The sequence below is a fragment of the Caloenas nicobarica genome, chromosome 6 (assembly GCF_036013445.1).
Source record: "Caloenas nicobarica isolate bCalNic1 chromosome 6, bCalNic1.hap1, whole genome shotgun sequence".
NCBI classification, from domain to species: domain Eukaryota; kingdom Metazoa; phylum Chordata; class Aves; order Columbiformes; family Columbidae; genus Caloenas; species Caloenas nicobarica.
The window spans coordinates 25,744,971-25,756,270 of record NC_088250.1 but is presented as its reverse complement, the minus strand read 5'-3'; the positions used below and the strand labels follow the sequence as shown (position 1 = coordinate 25,756,270).

General features: G+C 62.5%; 2 protein-coding genes across 2 annotated transcripts; one reads left to right on the top strand and one right to left on the bottom strand.

Annotated features, from left to right (window-relative positions):
- Nucleotides 1–954: 954 nt before the first annotated feature.
- On the top strand, nt 955–5,917 carry RUFY4 (RUN and FYVE domain containing 4). Its single transcript, XM_065638211.1, has 10 exons — nt 955–1,000; nt 1,385–1,491; nt 1,851–1,976; nt 2,250–2,356; nt 2,512–2,655; nt 3,359–4,463; nt 4,539–4,645; nt 5,255–5,401; nt 5,616–5,747; nt 5,815–5,917. The coding sequence occupies exons 1-10, from the start codon at nt 955–957 to the stop codon at nt 5,915–5,917; spliced, it is 2,124 nt and encodes a 707-aa protein (XP_065494283.1).
- A 1,651-nt stretch (nt 5,918–7,568) lies between these two features.
- Nucleotides 7,569–8,639, bottom strand: LOC135990484 (C-X-C chemokine receptor type 2-like). Its single transcript, XM_065638189.1, has one exon. It carries the CDS (start codon nt 8,637–8,639, stop codon nt 7,569–7,571), a length of 1,071 nt encoding a protein of 356 aa, XP_065494261.1.
- Nucleotides 8,640–11,300: the final 2,661 nt, after the last annotated feature.

Here is an 11,300-nt window from a genome sequence, read left to right as displayed (position 1 = left end):
TCATTCAAGGTCACCCAAGGGAACTGGGACAGGAACCCAGGAGGCAGGAGTCCCGTGTGCTGCTCTGCCTGCCCTGCCACCCTGCTGCAGCAGGGAGCGTGGGGCACTCACATATGCTTGGGCACGCTTGGGCACGCTTGGGCACACATGCTTCTGTGAGCACACACACAACCTGCTGTGCACACTCCCACGCACACACATGTGCTCCCCCAGCCCTTTGCCCAGCCACCACCCATGGTGACAAGCCCAGGACCTGCCACCTTCATGGACACTGTCCCTTACCCTGTCCCCACAGTGCCACCTGCCAACCCCCAAAATATACCCACTGCACTGTGCTCCCCAGTCCCCCACCCTATGCCCACCACACCCCCAAACTCCACACCAGCCCTGCAGGCAGCATGCTGTGCTAGGGGGCTCTGGCTGAGGGGAGCTCAGTTTGGGGGGCTGCATGTCAGAGGCTGTGTGTTCCCCTTCCCTGTCCTGCCATGAGCCCCCACACTGTTTGTGGTGTGAGTCAGGGAAGCGAGAGCAGAAGCAAAGGCAGCGCTTCCCCCGCACCAAACCCACATCCTGAATCCTGGGGGACAAGGACAGGGACAGGGACACATTGGGGTGGGAAGGCTCAGTCCCTGCAGCCCCCAAGGAATGGGGCAGAGGCTGGGCATGGCATGGGGGCAGAGCCTGGGGGCATTTGGGGACAGGGCACATGGGCAAGGGAGTATGGGATTTGGCACATTTGCCTACCCCATACTCCATGTAGTGGTGGGGACATGGGCAGGGCAAGGGGGTGCCTGAGCACACCCCCTCTTAACAGCAGGAAGATCTGGGGTGGAGCTGGGGGGGCGAGGGGAACAGACCCTCTCCTTGGGGCAGAGAGCTTAGGGGTGCCAGGTGAGTGTCAGCCTGGCAACTCTCATCGCTGCCCCTGCCTTTGCAGACCCCCAGGGGACAGCCATGTCAGGGGACGGGGAGCTCAACCGCGTCATCAAGGACCTGCAGAGTAAGTGTGCCAGCCTGACCCCTGCCAGCGTGTCCCCTGCAATGGTGTGTCTCGTCCTGGCTATGCTGATTCCTTCCTTGCACCCAGACTGTGGGTGACTGCTGTGGGTGCCATGCTCCCACTTCAAGGCCCCCAGCACCAGCCCTGCCAGTGCTGCCTGCTCCTGTCCTCGCTGCCAGCCCTGGGCAACCAGCAGTGCCTGGCGGGTACCTGTGCCCTTTGCTCCCCCTGCTCCCCCACTTTATCCCAGAGCAGGTTCCTCTTTCATCTGCCAGCAGAAATCCCCGGGGCTGGGAGCCAGGAGGTGGCAGGGAGGGGGTGGGATGGGGCAGGGTGCCCGCTGCCCAGACAGGGCTGTGCCAGCTCAGCCCTGCCATCCCGCAGAGACTGTGGCTGAGCTGAACCGCAGCTACCAGGAGCAGAATCTGCCGGTGACGGACGGGAGCCGCGAGCTGCACAGCCTCTGTGCCCAGCTGGAGTTCCTCCTCCAGGTACCACCATTCCTCCATCCCGGCCACTCCCTGCCTCAGTGTCCCCTGGGACGCAGCTGAGAGCAAAGGGGACCCCACACTGGCTGTTTTGGGGGGTGGGATGACCACAGACAGTATTGTTTGGCCCGGGGCTTCCCCAGCCATGCAAGCACCTGAACAAGGCTCACCCATGTCCACATGTGTAATTGCATGTGCTGCAAAAGGAAAACTGAGGCACAAAGCCAGCAAAGAGGGGACAGCCAGGGGACGGCAAGGTCCATCCTGCTGGGGGAGCTGACTGGATCCAGTCCCACAGGGAACAATCTGGGAGGACAGGGGACATCCCCAAATGAGCAAACACAAGCTTGTGTCTCTGCCAGTTTGACATGAAGGAGAAGAGGAGCTTCTTTGGGCAGCGCAAGGACTATTGGGACTTCTTGTGCCAGGGTCTGGCACGCTGCCGGCAGGAGCACGAGGGCATTCGCTTTGTCACCTCCCTGGACAAGGTGGGCACAGGTTGGTGGGTCCCGGGGGCTCATGCCTGCACCCATGCACACACTTGTGCATGTTTGTGGGTGCACACACACTGTGCATGGGTACACACTTACCCGGGCACTGAGGATTCGACCACTGGCACTATAAAGGGCTTTCTCTCCTCTGGGATCCCTGCTGCCCCCCAACCCTGGCCCTAGGGACCCCCTTCCCCTGCATGGGCTGGGGCGGAGGCGTCTGGGGGGCAGGCTGGTGTGGCAAGGCTGTATAACCCCCTCTCCCCCCAGCTGAAGACCCCCGTGGGCAGGGGTCGAGCCTTCCTGCGGTACTGCCTGGTGCACCGACAGCTGGCAGAGTCCCTGCAGCTCTGCCTCCTTGACCCTGAGAGCCTCCAGTAAGATTGGGGAGCATGGGGTGGGGATGCTCGCAGTGGCGAGGGGCACGAACAAGGTGTGTAGCACCCTGCAGCACACTGTGGGTAAGGGTGCTGCAGGAGTGGGTGCCTGCCCAGAGTGCGGAGTGGCGCGTGAGCCTGTTTTGTGTTTGCAGTGAGTGGTACTACGCCCGCAGCCCCTTCCTGAGCCCCCAGCACCGGGCAGAGATACTGGTCAGCCTCTACGAGCTGAACGGCATCACCTTCCACCTGGCCTTGCACAGGGCTGACCTGGACATCGCTTGGCCCATGTTCTCTGAGTGAGCCTGGGGACGCAGAGTCACCGGGAGCATTGCGGGTATCAAGGGTGCCACGGACATCAGGGGCACCTGTGGCGCAGCATTGCAGAGCAGCACACAGGTGTCCCCCTGCCACCCCGGGCCCCACATGGCACCACAGCTGTGCCAGCCCTCCATACGTGGCACCAGGCAGGCACAGACACCTGTGCCAGCATGCATACCGTGCCTGTGCCTGTAAATATGCCACATGTGCATGCACACACACATGCCGCTATCCTCTGCCAAGTACGTGCCCAGGCACAGGTCTGCTGCAACATCGTGACACTGTGACATCTGAGACATGGGGACACACGTGTGCATGCACACCCTTGCCCCTGGGCACACTTGCAGGGGCGCACTTGTGGATGCAGCTGCTCTGGCACACTCATGCCTGCTCTGCTGCTCACACACTCGTGTGCACACACTGCCACAAGCACACATAGAGCCCCCAGTTAACCCCTACCTCCATGGGGGCATCTCTTGGTACCACCTGCTCTGCTGGTGTGCAGGCTGATAGCACTAGCCTTCCTGGTCCACTATCACCAGATGCCACCTGATGTCACCAGCCCTGCTGCCCTCTCCATCCCCAAAGGCCGACCATGCCCAGGGAGCCCTGTGGGAGGGTTGCAGTCCCTGGCTCGCCCTGGGGGTGACCTGGTGGCCCTGAGCCCCATGTCCCCTCTAGGACACTGGTACGGCCCAATGTGATGGCTGGAAGCAGCCCAGCAAAGACAGCCCTGCAGACAGACAACACCAGCACCAAGGCACATGGATGGCCTGATGGCATTGCCCATTTCACCGCGGCACCCCATGGGGTGCCAGCCCGCCCATGCTCACCCACCTTGGCTGCCCTGAGGGCAGGGAGTGTAGAGGTGGAGGATGTGGAGTGGGATGTGGAGGACAAGGAGATGAAGAAGAATGTGGAAGAGGAGGGTGAAGAGGAGGTGGAGAAGGATGAGAAGGAGGATGAGGATGAGGAGGAGGAGGAGGTGGAGGATGCGGAGGTGGAGGATGCAGAGCTGGATGAGGAAGACGTGGAGGTGGAGAAGGATGTGGAAGAGGAGGATGAAGAGGAGCTGGAGGTGGATGAGAAGGAGGTGGAGCACGTGGATGTGGAGGAGCTGGAGGACACACATGGCACTGGCAAAGCACCCCAGCCCAGTGGTGACATGGAGCTGAGCACGTCCTCCCTGCCCAGCACGGGGGTCATGCCAGGTTCCCCGCCACTGGTGCCCGGCCAGCCAGGCGGGACAGAGGCATCCCTGCGGGCGCTGGTGTCCCAGCTGCAGGCTGAGCTGGAGCAGCAGGAGGTGGCATCGCAGGCACTGGCAGCCCGGCTGGCAAGGGAGAAGCGGCAGCACCGGCGGCGGGAGGAGGCCAGTGCCCGGTGGGCCCAGCTGCAGGCACAGGAGGCCGAGGCGCTGCGGGAGACCAATACTTTCCTGGTGCAGGCACTGGAGGCGACCGTGGCAGCGGGGGACCCGGGGGCGCTGGCACGGGCGCAAGAGGAGGCGCGGGGCTGGCGGGAGGCGGCAGAGGAGCGGGGCACCCGCCTGGCTGAGGTGCTGGCAGAGGTGGCAGCACTGGCCTCGCGCCTGCGGGACTGCCAGGTGGCATTGGCAGCAGCAGAGGGACGGACAGACGCACTAGATGATGCTGGTGCCCCAGACGAGGTGGCCACTGTGGAGGAGGTGCTGCAGCGGGCACTGGAGCTTGCCTGCAGCCCACAGGAACCCTCACCGGACCTCCAGGCAGACAGGGAGCCTGTCACAGCCGCTGGCATGGCCATGGTATGGGCAAGACCAAGGGGACCCCACAGTGGGACGGGGGTTTGGGGGACCAGGCTGAGCCCCCATCTCCCACAGCGCTTGGCCACCCTGGCTGCCGCAGCGAGGGAGGAGGCCCAGCAGAGCCGGCAGCAGCTCCAGGCGCAGCAGCAGGAGGTGGCACAGCTGCAGGAGCAGCTCAGCAGGTCGGGCAGGGACACCCATTCCCACCACCCCCCACCCACGGTGGGTCCCTCCCATCCCCACCCACCACAGCGTTTCCCCTGGGCCACCCCATGATGCCCCATTTGAACCCAGGGGAGCAGCACCTGGGGAAGGGCAGGGTGAGGGAGGGAAGGATTTGGGGAGGAAGGGCTGGAGGCATCAGTTTGGGGACTGCTAAGTAGGTGGAGGGGTGGGTGGGCAGAGGGGTGGAAGAATGAGTTTAGAGTGAGTAGATGGATGGAGGGGTGGATAGAGGGATGAATTTGGAGTGAATAAGTTGATGCGTGGGCACACAGAGTGAGGGAGGGTTGAATTTGGGGTGATCGGATGGATGGATGGATGGATGGATGGATGGATGGATGGATGGACAGAAGGACAGAGGGACAGGTGAACAGCTGGGAAACAGGTAGGTGGCTGGCCTGGCAGGTACCAAGGTGGCTGTACAGATGGAGAGCCAGCTTGGGGATGGATGGGCAGTGGATAGAGGGATAAAGGGGGAGGGGGGGAGGGAAGAAGGGATGGAGAGATGGAAGGATAGAGAGATGACCAGCTGAGGGACAGGGGACCATCTCCCCACTGCCCTATGCCAGAGCCCGGCAGGACAGGGAGCGCTGGGCATCGGCGCTGCAGCGGGCGCAGCGGGAGGCCCTGGAGCGGGAGGCCACGCGCGGTGCCGAGCAGGCACGGCAGCAGGAGCTCATCCGCGACATGAAGGGTCGGCTGCTGGAGCTGCTGCGGTGAGACACCCAGGGACCCCACTGGTCTGGCTCTGTGTGCAGGTGGGGGGCCCCAAACCCATTTGCCCAGAGGAGGGCACCAGAGCCCAGACAAACCCCATTCACCACCTTGGGAGACTGAGGTGCCCACCTTGGGGTGGGGTACCAGGGCGTGCACCTGGAACCCCACCACAGGGCATGTTCCTGACAGGGCTGACATGTCCCCTTCTCACAGGGAAAAAGATGCCCTGTGGCAGAAGACGGAGGGCATCGACACCCCGATGTCCAGCCCAGCACCCCGCGACGCAGGTCTATGTGCCCGCTGTCACAAAGATTTCCGACTCCTCTCCCGGCGGTACAACTGCAGGTGCGCTATGGGGGCACTGGGGGTGGCATGGGCGTGGCACAGCTCTCACCGCCCGCTCTCTTGGCAGGCTGTGCCATGGCAAGGTGTGCCACACATGCTCCGTGGACGTAGGCAAGAAGGGGCGCTGCTGTCTGCTGTGCTACCAGCAAAGGCACACACAGACTACGTGAGCTGGGACCGCATCCCTTGCACCATGCCTTGGACGCCCCCTGCCCTGGCTGCCTCTTTTTGGACTTACAGGGGACCCAGGTGTCTGGGGCTTGCAGGCAGGTCCTGTTGCCCAACATTTCAGGTTTGAGAACTGTCTTTTTTGTGGCTGGTCCACAGAGAGGAAAACAACCTGGTCCTTCTACCTTTGTGGCTCCTGTGTCATCTATCAGTCATCGCCAGATTAAGCCCCAGGCTGGGTGTGGGTTGGGGGGATGCCGGTATGGGGATGTCCAAGCCCTCCTTGGGGGAACCATCTTCATAAGGGGCATCCCAGCTGCAGCCACGCTGAGCTGCCGCCTGCTCTGTCCCGCAGTGGGGAGGCAGCAGCAGGCAGAGCAGGCAGCTCTTGGCCAACAGCCCCGGCTTCCTGCCAGGCTGCGAGGAACTGCTTAGGCAAGAGGTTTCCCAGATGCAAAGGTGATGGGCGGTCCCTGCCCAGAACCCCTGCTGATCCTGCCCAGCTCCAAGTCCCCAGGGCTCCCTGCATGGGTGCCAGGGGACCTCCGTACCCACCCATGAGGTAGCCCATGGCTGGCACCCACTGATGCCCCCATGGTTAAGGACTCCCAGGAGCCTGGAGTAGAGGGGATGGAGGAGCAATACAGGACCCCTGTGGAGAGATGCTTAGGCATGCTGGGGCAGGCACCCTGGTACCTGGCACACAGGGTGGTAGGAGGGACCCCAGCAGGGTCACAGCCCCCTCTTCAGCCCCTCTGCCCCACTCCAGTACCAGCCCCAGTTGCCCAAGCCAGGGCGGAAACATCCTGGTTGTGCAAGGGACAGGTTCCCAGCCCCTTGCACAATGATGTCCTGGCACCGCAGAGCTGGAGGGATAGGGGGTGCCCTGGGTGATGCCACCCTTTGGACAGGGGTCACAGGGCTGGCTCAGTATCAGCGAGGGGCTGCGCAGAGATCTTGAACTGATTTGCTTCACTGGGGCTCAGATTGGGGTCAGGAAAGGGGGCAGCTTTGTCCTCAGGTGGGACAGACACCACACAGAGACCCTTGCACAGGGGAAGTGCCAGAACCTGTTTGGGCACCTGCAGGGAGTGAGACCCAGGTTTGGGTCCCCTCTGAGGAGGCACACGACACCGAACCCTCTGCAACAGCCTCTTGGGTAACAGCCCTTCCCTGGCCTGGAAACAGGGTTACCCACACCTTGCTGGCCCCAGCTGATACCCGCACTTTGGCACTGAGGTGGGTCACCCAGGACCCACCATCCCCAGAGAAGTGCCCTAGCCCCATCATGCTATCTTGCTCCCTGTGGCAAAGAGGAGCCAGACCTGAGTGACCCACCTGCCAACTGCTTTATTGTTGGGTGGCCATCAGCCACGAACACTGTCCCCACAGCAGGGTGGCAGGGTCCCTGAAGTCACAGGCTCTACTCCAAAGAAGTGGGAGGGTGGGCGACACTTGGCATCGTGCCCCTGGCAATGTGGTCCTATCCTGTCACTGCCCAAGCCCTCTTCCAGTCGGGCTCCAGAACCCACTGGTGGCCCTGTCCATCCCCAGGGCACCACCGCCCGCATCCCAGGGGATTGGGAGAGGATGCTGAGTTGTGTGGGGTGCTGGGGTCTGCTGAGAGCTGCAAGGGTTGGGTCCCAGCAGGGCTCAAAGGGTGGTGGAAGTGTTGCCAGAGGTGGAGGCGTAGGAAGTGCGGCCATAGCGAGCCACAGCATCCTTGCTGATGAGTCCACGCTGTGCCAGGATCTTGAGGAAGCTGTTGCGAAACTTCTGCCCGATGAAAGCGTAGATGATGGGGTTGATGCAGCTGTGGGCGAAGCCCAGGACCTGTGTAACGGAGAGGGCTGTGTCGATGCGGTTCCTTCTCTCGCAGGTCTCAGCAATGGCCCGTGTCCTCATGAGGGTGTCACTCACCAACGTGATGTTGTAGGGCAGCCAGCAGATGAGGAAGACCAGCACCACGGCGAAGATCACCTTCATGGCCCGCTGCTTCTGAGCATTCTTGGTCTGCAGGAGGGTGTGGATGGTGACGCCGTAGCAGAAGAGCATTATCAGGAGGGGCAGGGCGAAGCCGAAGGTCTGCGGCAGGATCCGCAGCACGATGCGCCACTTGGCCGTGTCTTCACCACCAATGCGCTCGTAGCACACAGTGCCGTTGTTGGGCGAGGGGAAAGCCTCACGGAAGAGTAGCACGGGCAGGGAGAACAACACAGAGAAGACCCAGATGCCCAAGCAGACAAACTTCACCCAGTGCCTCTTCTCGGTGGCGGCCCGTGTGGCGTAGACAATGGCCAGGTAGCGGTCCACGCTGATGCAGGCCAGCAGCAGGATGCCGCTGTAGAAGTTGGCCTCCTGCAGCATGGAGATGGCTTTGCACATCACGGTGCCGAAAATCCACTCATGGGCTCGGTAGGCAGCCCAGAGTGGCAGGCTGAGGGCGAAGAGCAGGTCTGCCACAGCCAGGTTGAGCAGGTAGACGTCGGTGACGGAGCGGTTGGTGTGGCTGGAGGTCACCACCAGCACCACCAGCCCATTGCCCACCATGCTGAGGATGAAGACGAGGCAGTAGATCACCACCACTAGATACTTATTGAGGACTGAGCTGTCAGGCCGGCACGGGGCAGCAGACATAACGGTGTCGGGCATGGCTGTGCTGTAGTCATAGGTATAGTTGTAGAGGAGGTTGGATAAATCCCCACTGAAGGAGTAGGACTCCATTTCGCCTGTGGAGCACAAAGCAGCATCAGTGTGGGGTGGGAGGATGGTGTGGGCAAGGGGTGACAGCATCTCTGGGTCCCCTGGTGTCTCCACTGCCCCCAGGTCCCCTCTCAGCCCTCTCCATTGCTCCACTGTGGCCCACGTCCACACTGTCAGGTAATGGGCAGTACTGCAGGTGGACACTGTCCCTCATACACCCCCTCGTACAACATGCCCAGCACCCCTCAGTCTGCTCCACTTCATCCCAAACCTGTCCCTTCTCCATCCCCCATGGAAGAAGGGGTTACTCCACAGATGGGCCACCTCTTCTCGGGTTGGTGGGTTCCCCCATCATGTCCCGCCAGGAGAGACCTGGCTCTTCCAGCATCCCTGTGTCCCCCAGGTTTGTGTGGCTCCTTCAAAAGTCTCTGAGCTCTTTGGGCATCTCAGGGCCCCTCAGGCACCTTCATAGTCCTTCAAGCATCTCTGGATCCCTCTCGCTTCCCCATACTCTCAAGCACCACTGCTGGAGCTACCCCTCCTGCCACTCCAGTCAGCGATGAAGCTGCAATCACAGTGCCCAGGGCAGGAGGCACTCGAGAAGGTCTGAAGGTGGTTTCATGCCCTTCTTCCCCCACCCAGTCCTGTCCCTGTGTGAGCGGTTTCATCCTCTGAACGGAAAGACGTGTCACCCCTTGCAGGTGTCTTTAGAAATATTTCACATCTCTGGTTTTCCTGTTGCTCAGCTGAGTACTGCCGGGCATGTCCATGTACCCCGTGCTTGACCGTGATGGGGAAATTGCAGGTGACAGTCACTCTTCATGTCTCCTTGCTTGTAGGACACTCTGTTCTGTCCCTGTTCCCCTGAAGACCATTGCCTTTCAGCCTTCTCCCAGCATGGATCTGGACTCCCGTTTCACTCCAGTTTCACCTCTCTACCCCATTTCCGAGCCCCCGAACCCCTCCAAAGTTTAGCAATGCCAGGGCTGCATGGGGGTGCTGAGACTTCTCAGTGCTGGGGGGTCCCTGGCCACAAGCTGGCCGCATTTGAACCCAAACCCTTCCTGGAACCAACTTTCCTCTTTTGCCTGGTGGGGATTCCCCACGGCAGCTGGGCCGGTACCCCTACCCAGAAAAATCCCTTCTTGGCTCTGCCAGGCCCACTCCTGCCGTGTTGCTGGGATGGTCAGCCCAGGGTGGAGATGTCCTGGCATCCTGGAGTGCTGCAGCCGGGGACATTGCTGGTACCAGTGGAGGAAGGTCCCCTGTGCGGGGCCACCACAGGCACAGGGCAGAGCCGGACATCAGTGCTTCCCCTCAGATTATTTTTGGTTGCTTCTGCTCATCCACTCCAAAATCCTGGTCGTTCCTCTGGGGCTGGGTATGCCCCACTCACAGGTACCCACAGCCAGCCTGGCTGGGGGAACAAGCAGCACCCCATTTCCCCTCCTGACCCCAGGAGGGCTGGGGGACACTGGGGTGGCCCTGGGGGTCCCCCTCAGGAGGGAAGGAGGGACACACCATGGCAAGCACCCTCCTGGCACATCCATGTGCAAGGAAATGAGAGTGGGTGCTTTCCCCCCAGGGGACCCACAGCTGATGTCCTTGGGGACCACGGGGGGTTTGCACCCCAGATGAGCCCCGAGCACAGCCCTGGGCGCCCCCACCCGCCGCCTCTCGCTCCCCCCGCAGCACGCAGCCCCTCAGGCAGCTGAGGCAGCCCACCCTGGCCCCCAGCCCACTCTGCATGGGCGTGGGCTCAGCCGGGTGCTGGGGTAGTGAAGCCTGAGGAAAGCCCCGGTCACCCCGGGAACTCACCGCTCACTGCCCTTGCTGTCTCCCTGACTCTGGGGTCTTCTTCCTGTCCCAAGCACCTGGGCAGGGGGACAAATCCAGGCGTCACCCCAAAGGGCTCTGGTGCTGAGCTTGGTGGTGTCAGGCCTGGGGGTCCTGCCTGGCCAGCCGGAGGGTCCCTCACCTGCGCCTGCCGCCGTGCTTCCCAGCACCCCTTCCCTCCGCCGCCTGATTTATGCCGCCCGGGGAGGAAGCGAGGTTGCCTAACCTTCTGCCGGCATGAAGGGGAAGTGGCCGCCAGAAGGGATCCTTCCCTGGCCCCCCCAGGATGCCTTACCCAGGGTTGGGGGGAGCCCGCAGCCCCCCACCAGTCTGCTGCCCCAGGGTGTCCCAGGACACCCAGCAGTGGGTGACATTGGGGTGCACTCAGGGGTGCACTGCCCCCCTTGAAGTGATGCACTCCAGTGGTCTCCAGCTGGGGGTCCCCACCTTGTCCTTCGGCCTCCAGTGGATGCAAGGCTCCGTTTCGAGGTCCCCCCAGGTGCTACAGTACTCTCGGAGAGTGAACACCCCCTGGGGCCGTGGGGGGGGTCTGGTTGGCAGGCCGGTGGGCAAGGGCAGGGCCGGGGTCCGTGCCTCAGTTTCCCCATTGATAGAGCAGGGGCTCATGCTGGGGTTTTTGGGGGGCACTGCGGGGCTGGCTTGCTCCCGTTAGGGGGTGCTGCAGGGCACTCCCCAGAGCAGATCCCCGTGTCCCTGCCGCCCTGGCTGTGCTGAATCGAGCCCAGCCCAGCCCAGCGGGGCCGCCAGGCGGAGCCGTGACCCCACACCAGCCCCGCAGACCTGGAGCGGGGTCGCCCCTGTTCCCTAGGGGCCCCCCACGCTCTT

Bases quoted from the DNA above. Each gene is read 5' to 3' on its own strand.
- RUFY4 (XM_065638211.1), top strand. From the start codon at position 955: ATGTCAGGGGACGGGGAGCTCAACCGCGTCATCAAGGACCTGCAGA. The intron at 1,492-1,850 runs GTACCACCATTC...TGTCTCTGCCAG, and splicing joins AGCTGGAGTTCCTCCTCCAG to TTTGACATGAAGGAGAAGAG. The intron at 2,656-3,358 runs GTGAGCCTGGGG...TGTCCCCTCTAG, and splicing joins GCTTGGCCCATGTTCTCTGA to GACACTGGTACGGCCCAATG.
- LOC135990484 (XM_065638189.1), bottom strand. From the start codon at position 8,639: ATGGAGTCCTACTCCTTCAGTGGGGATTTATCCAACCTCCTCTACAAC.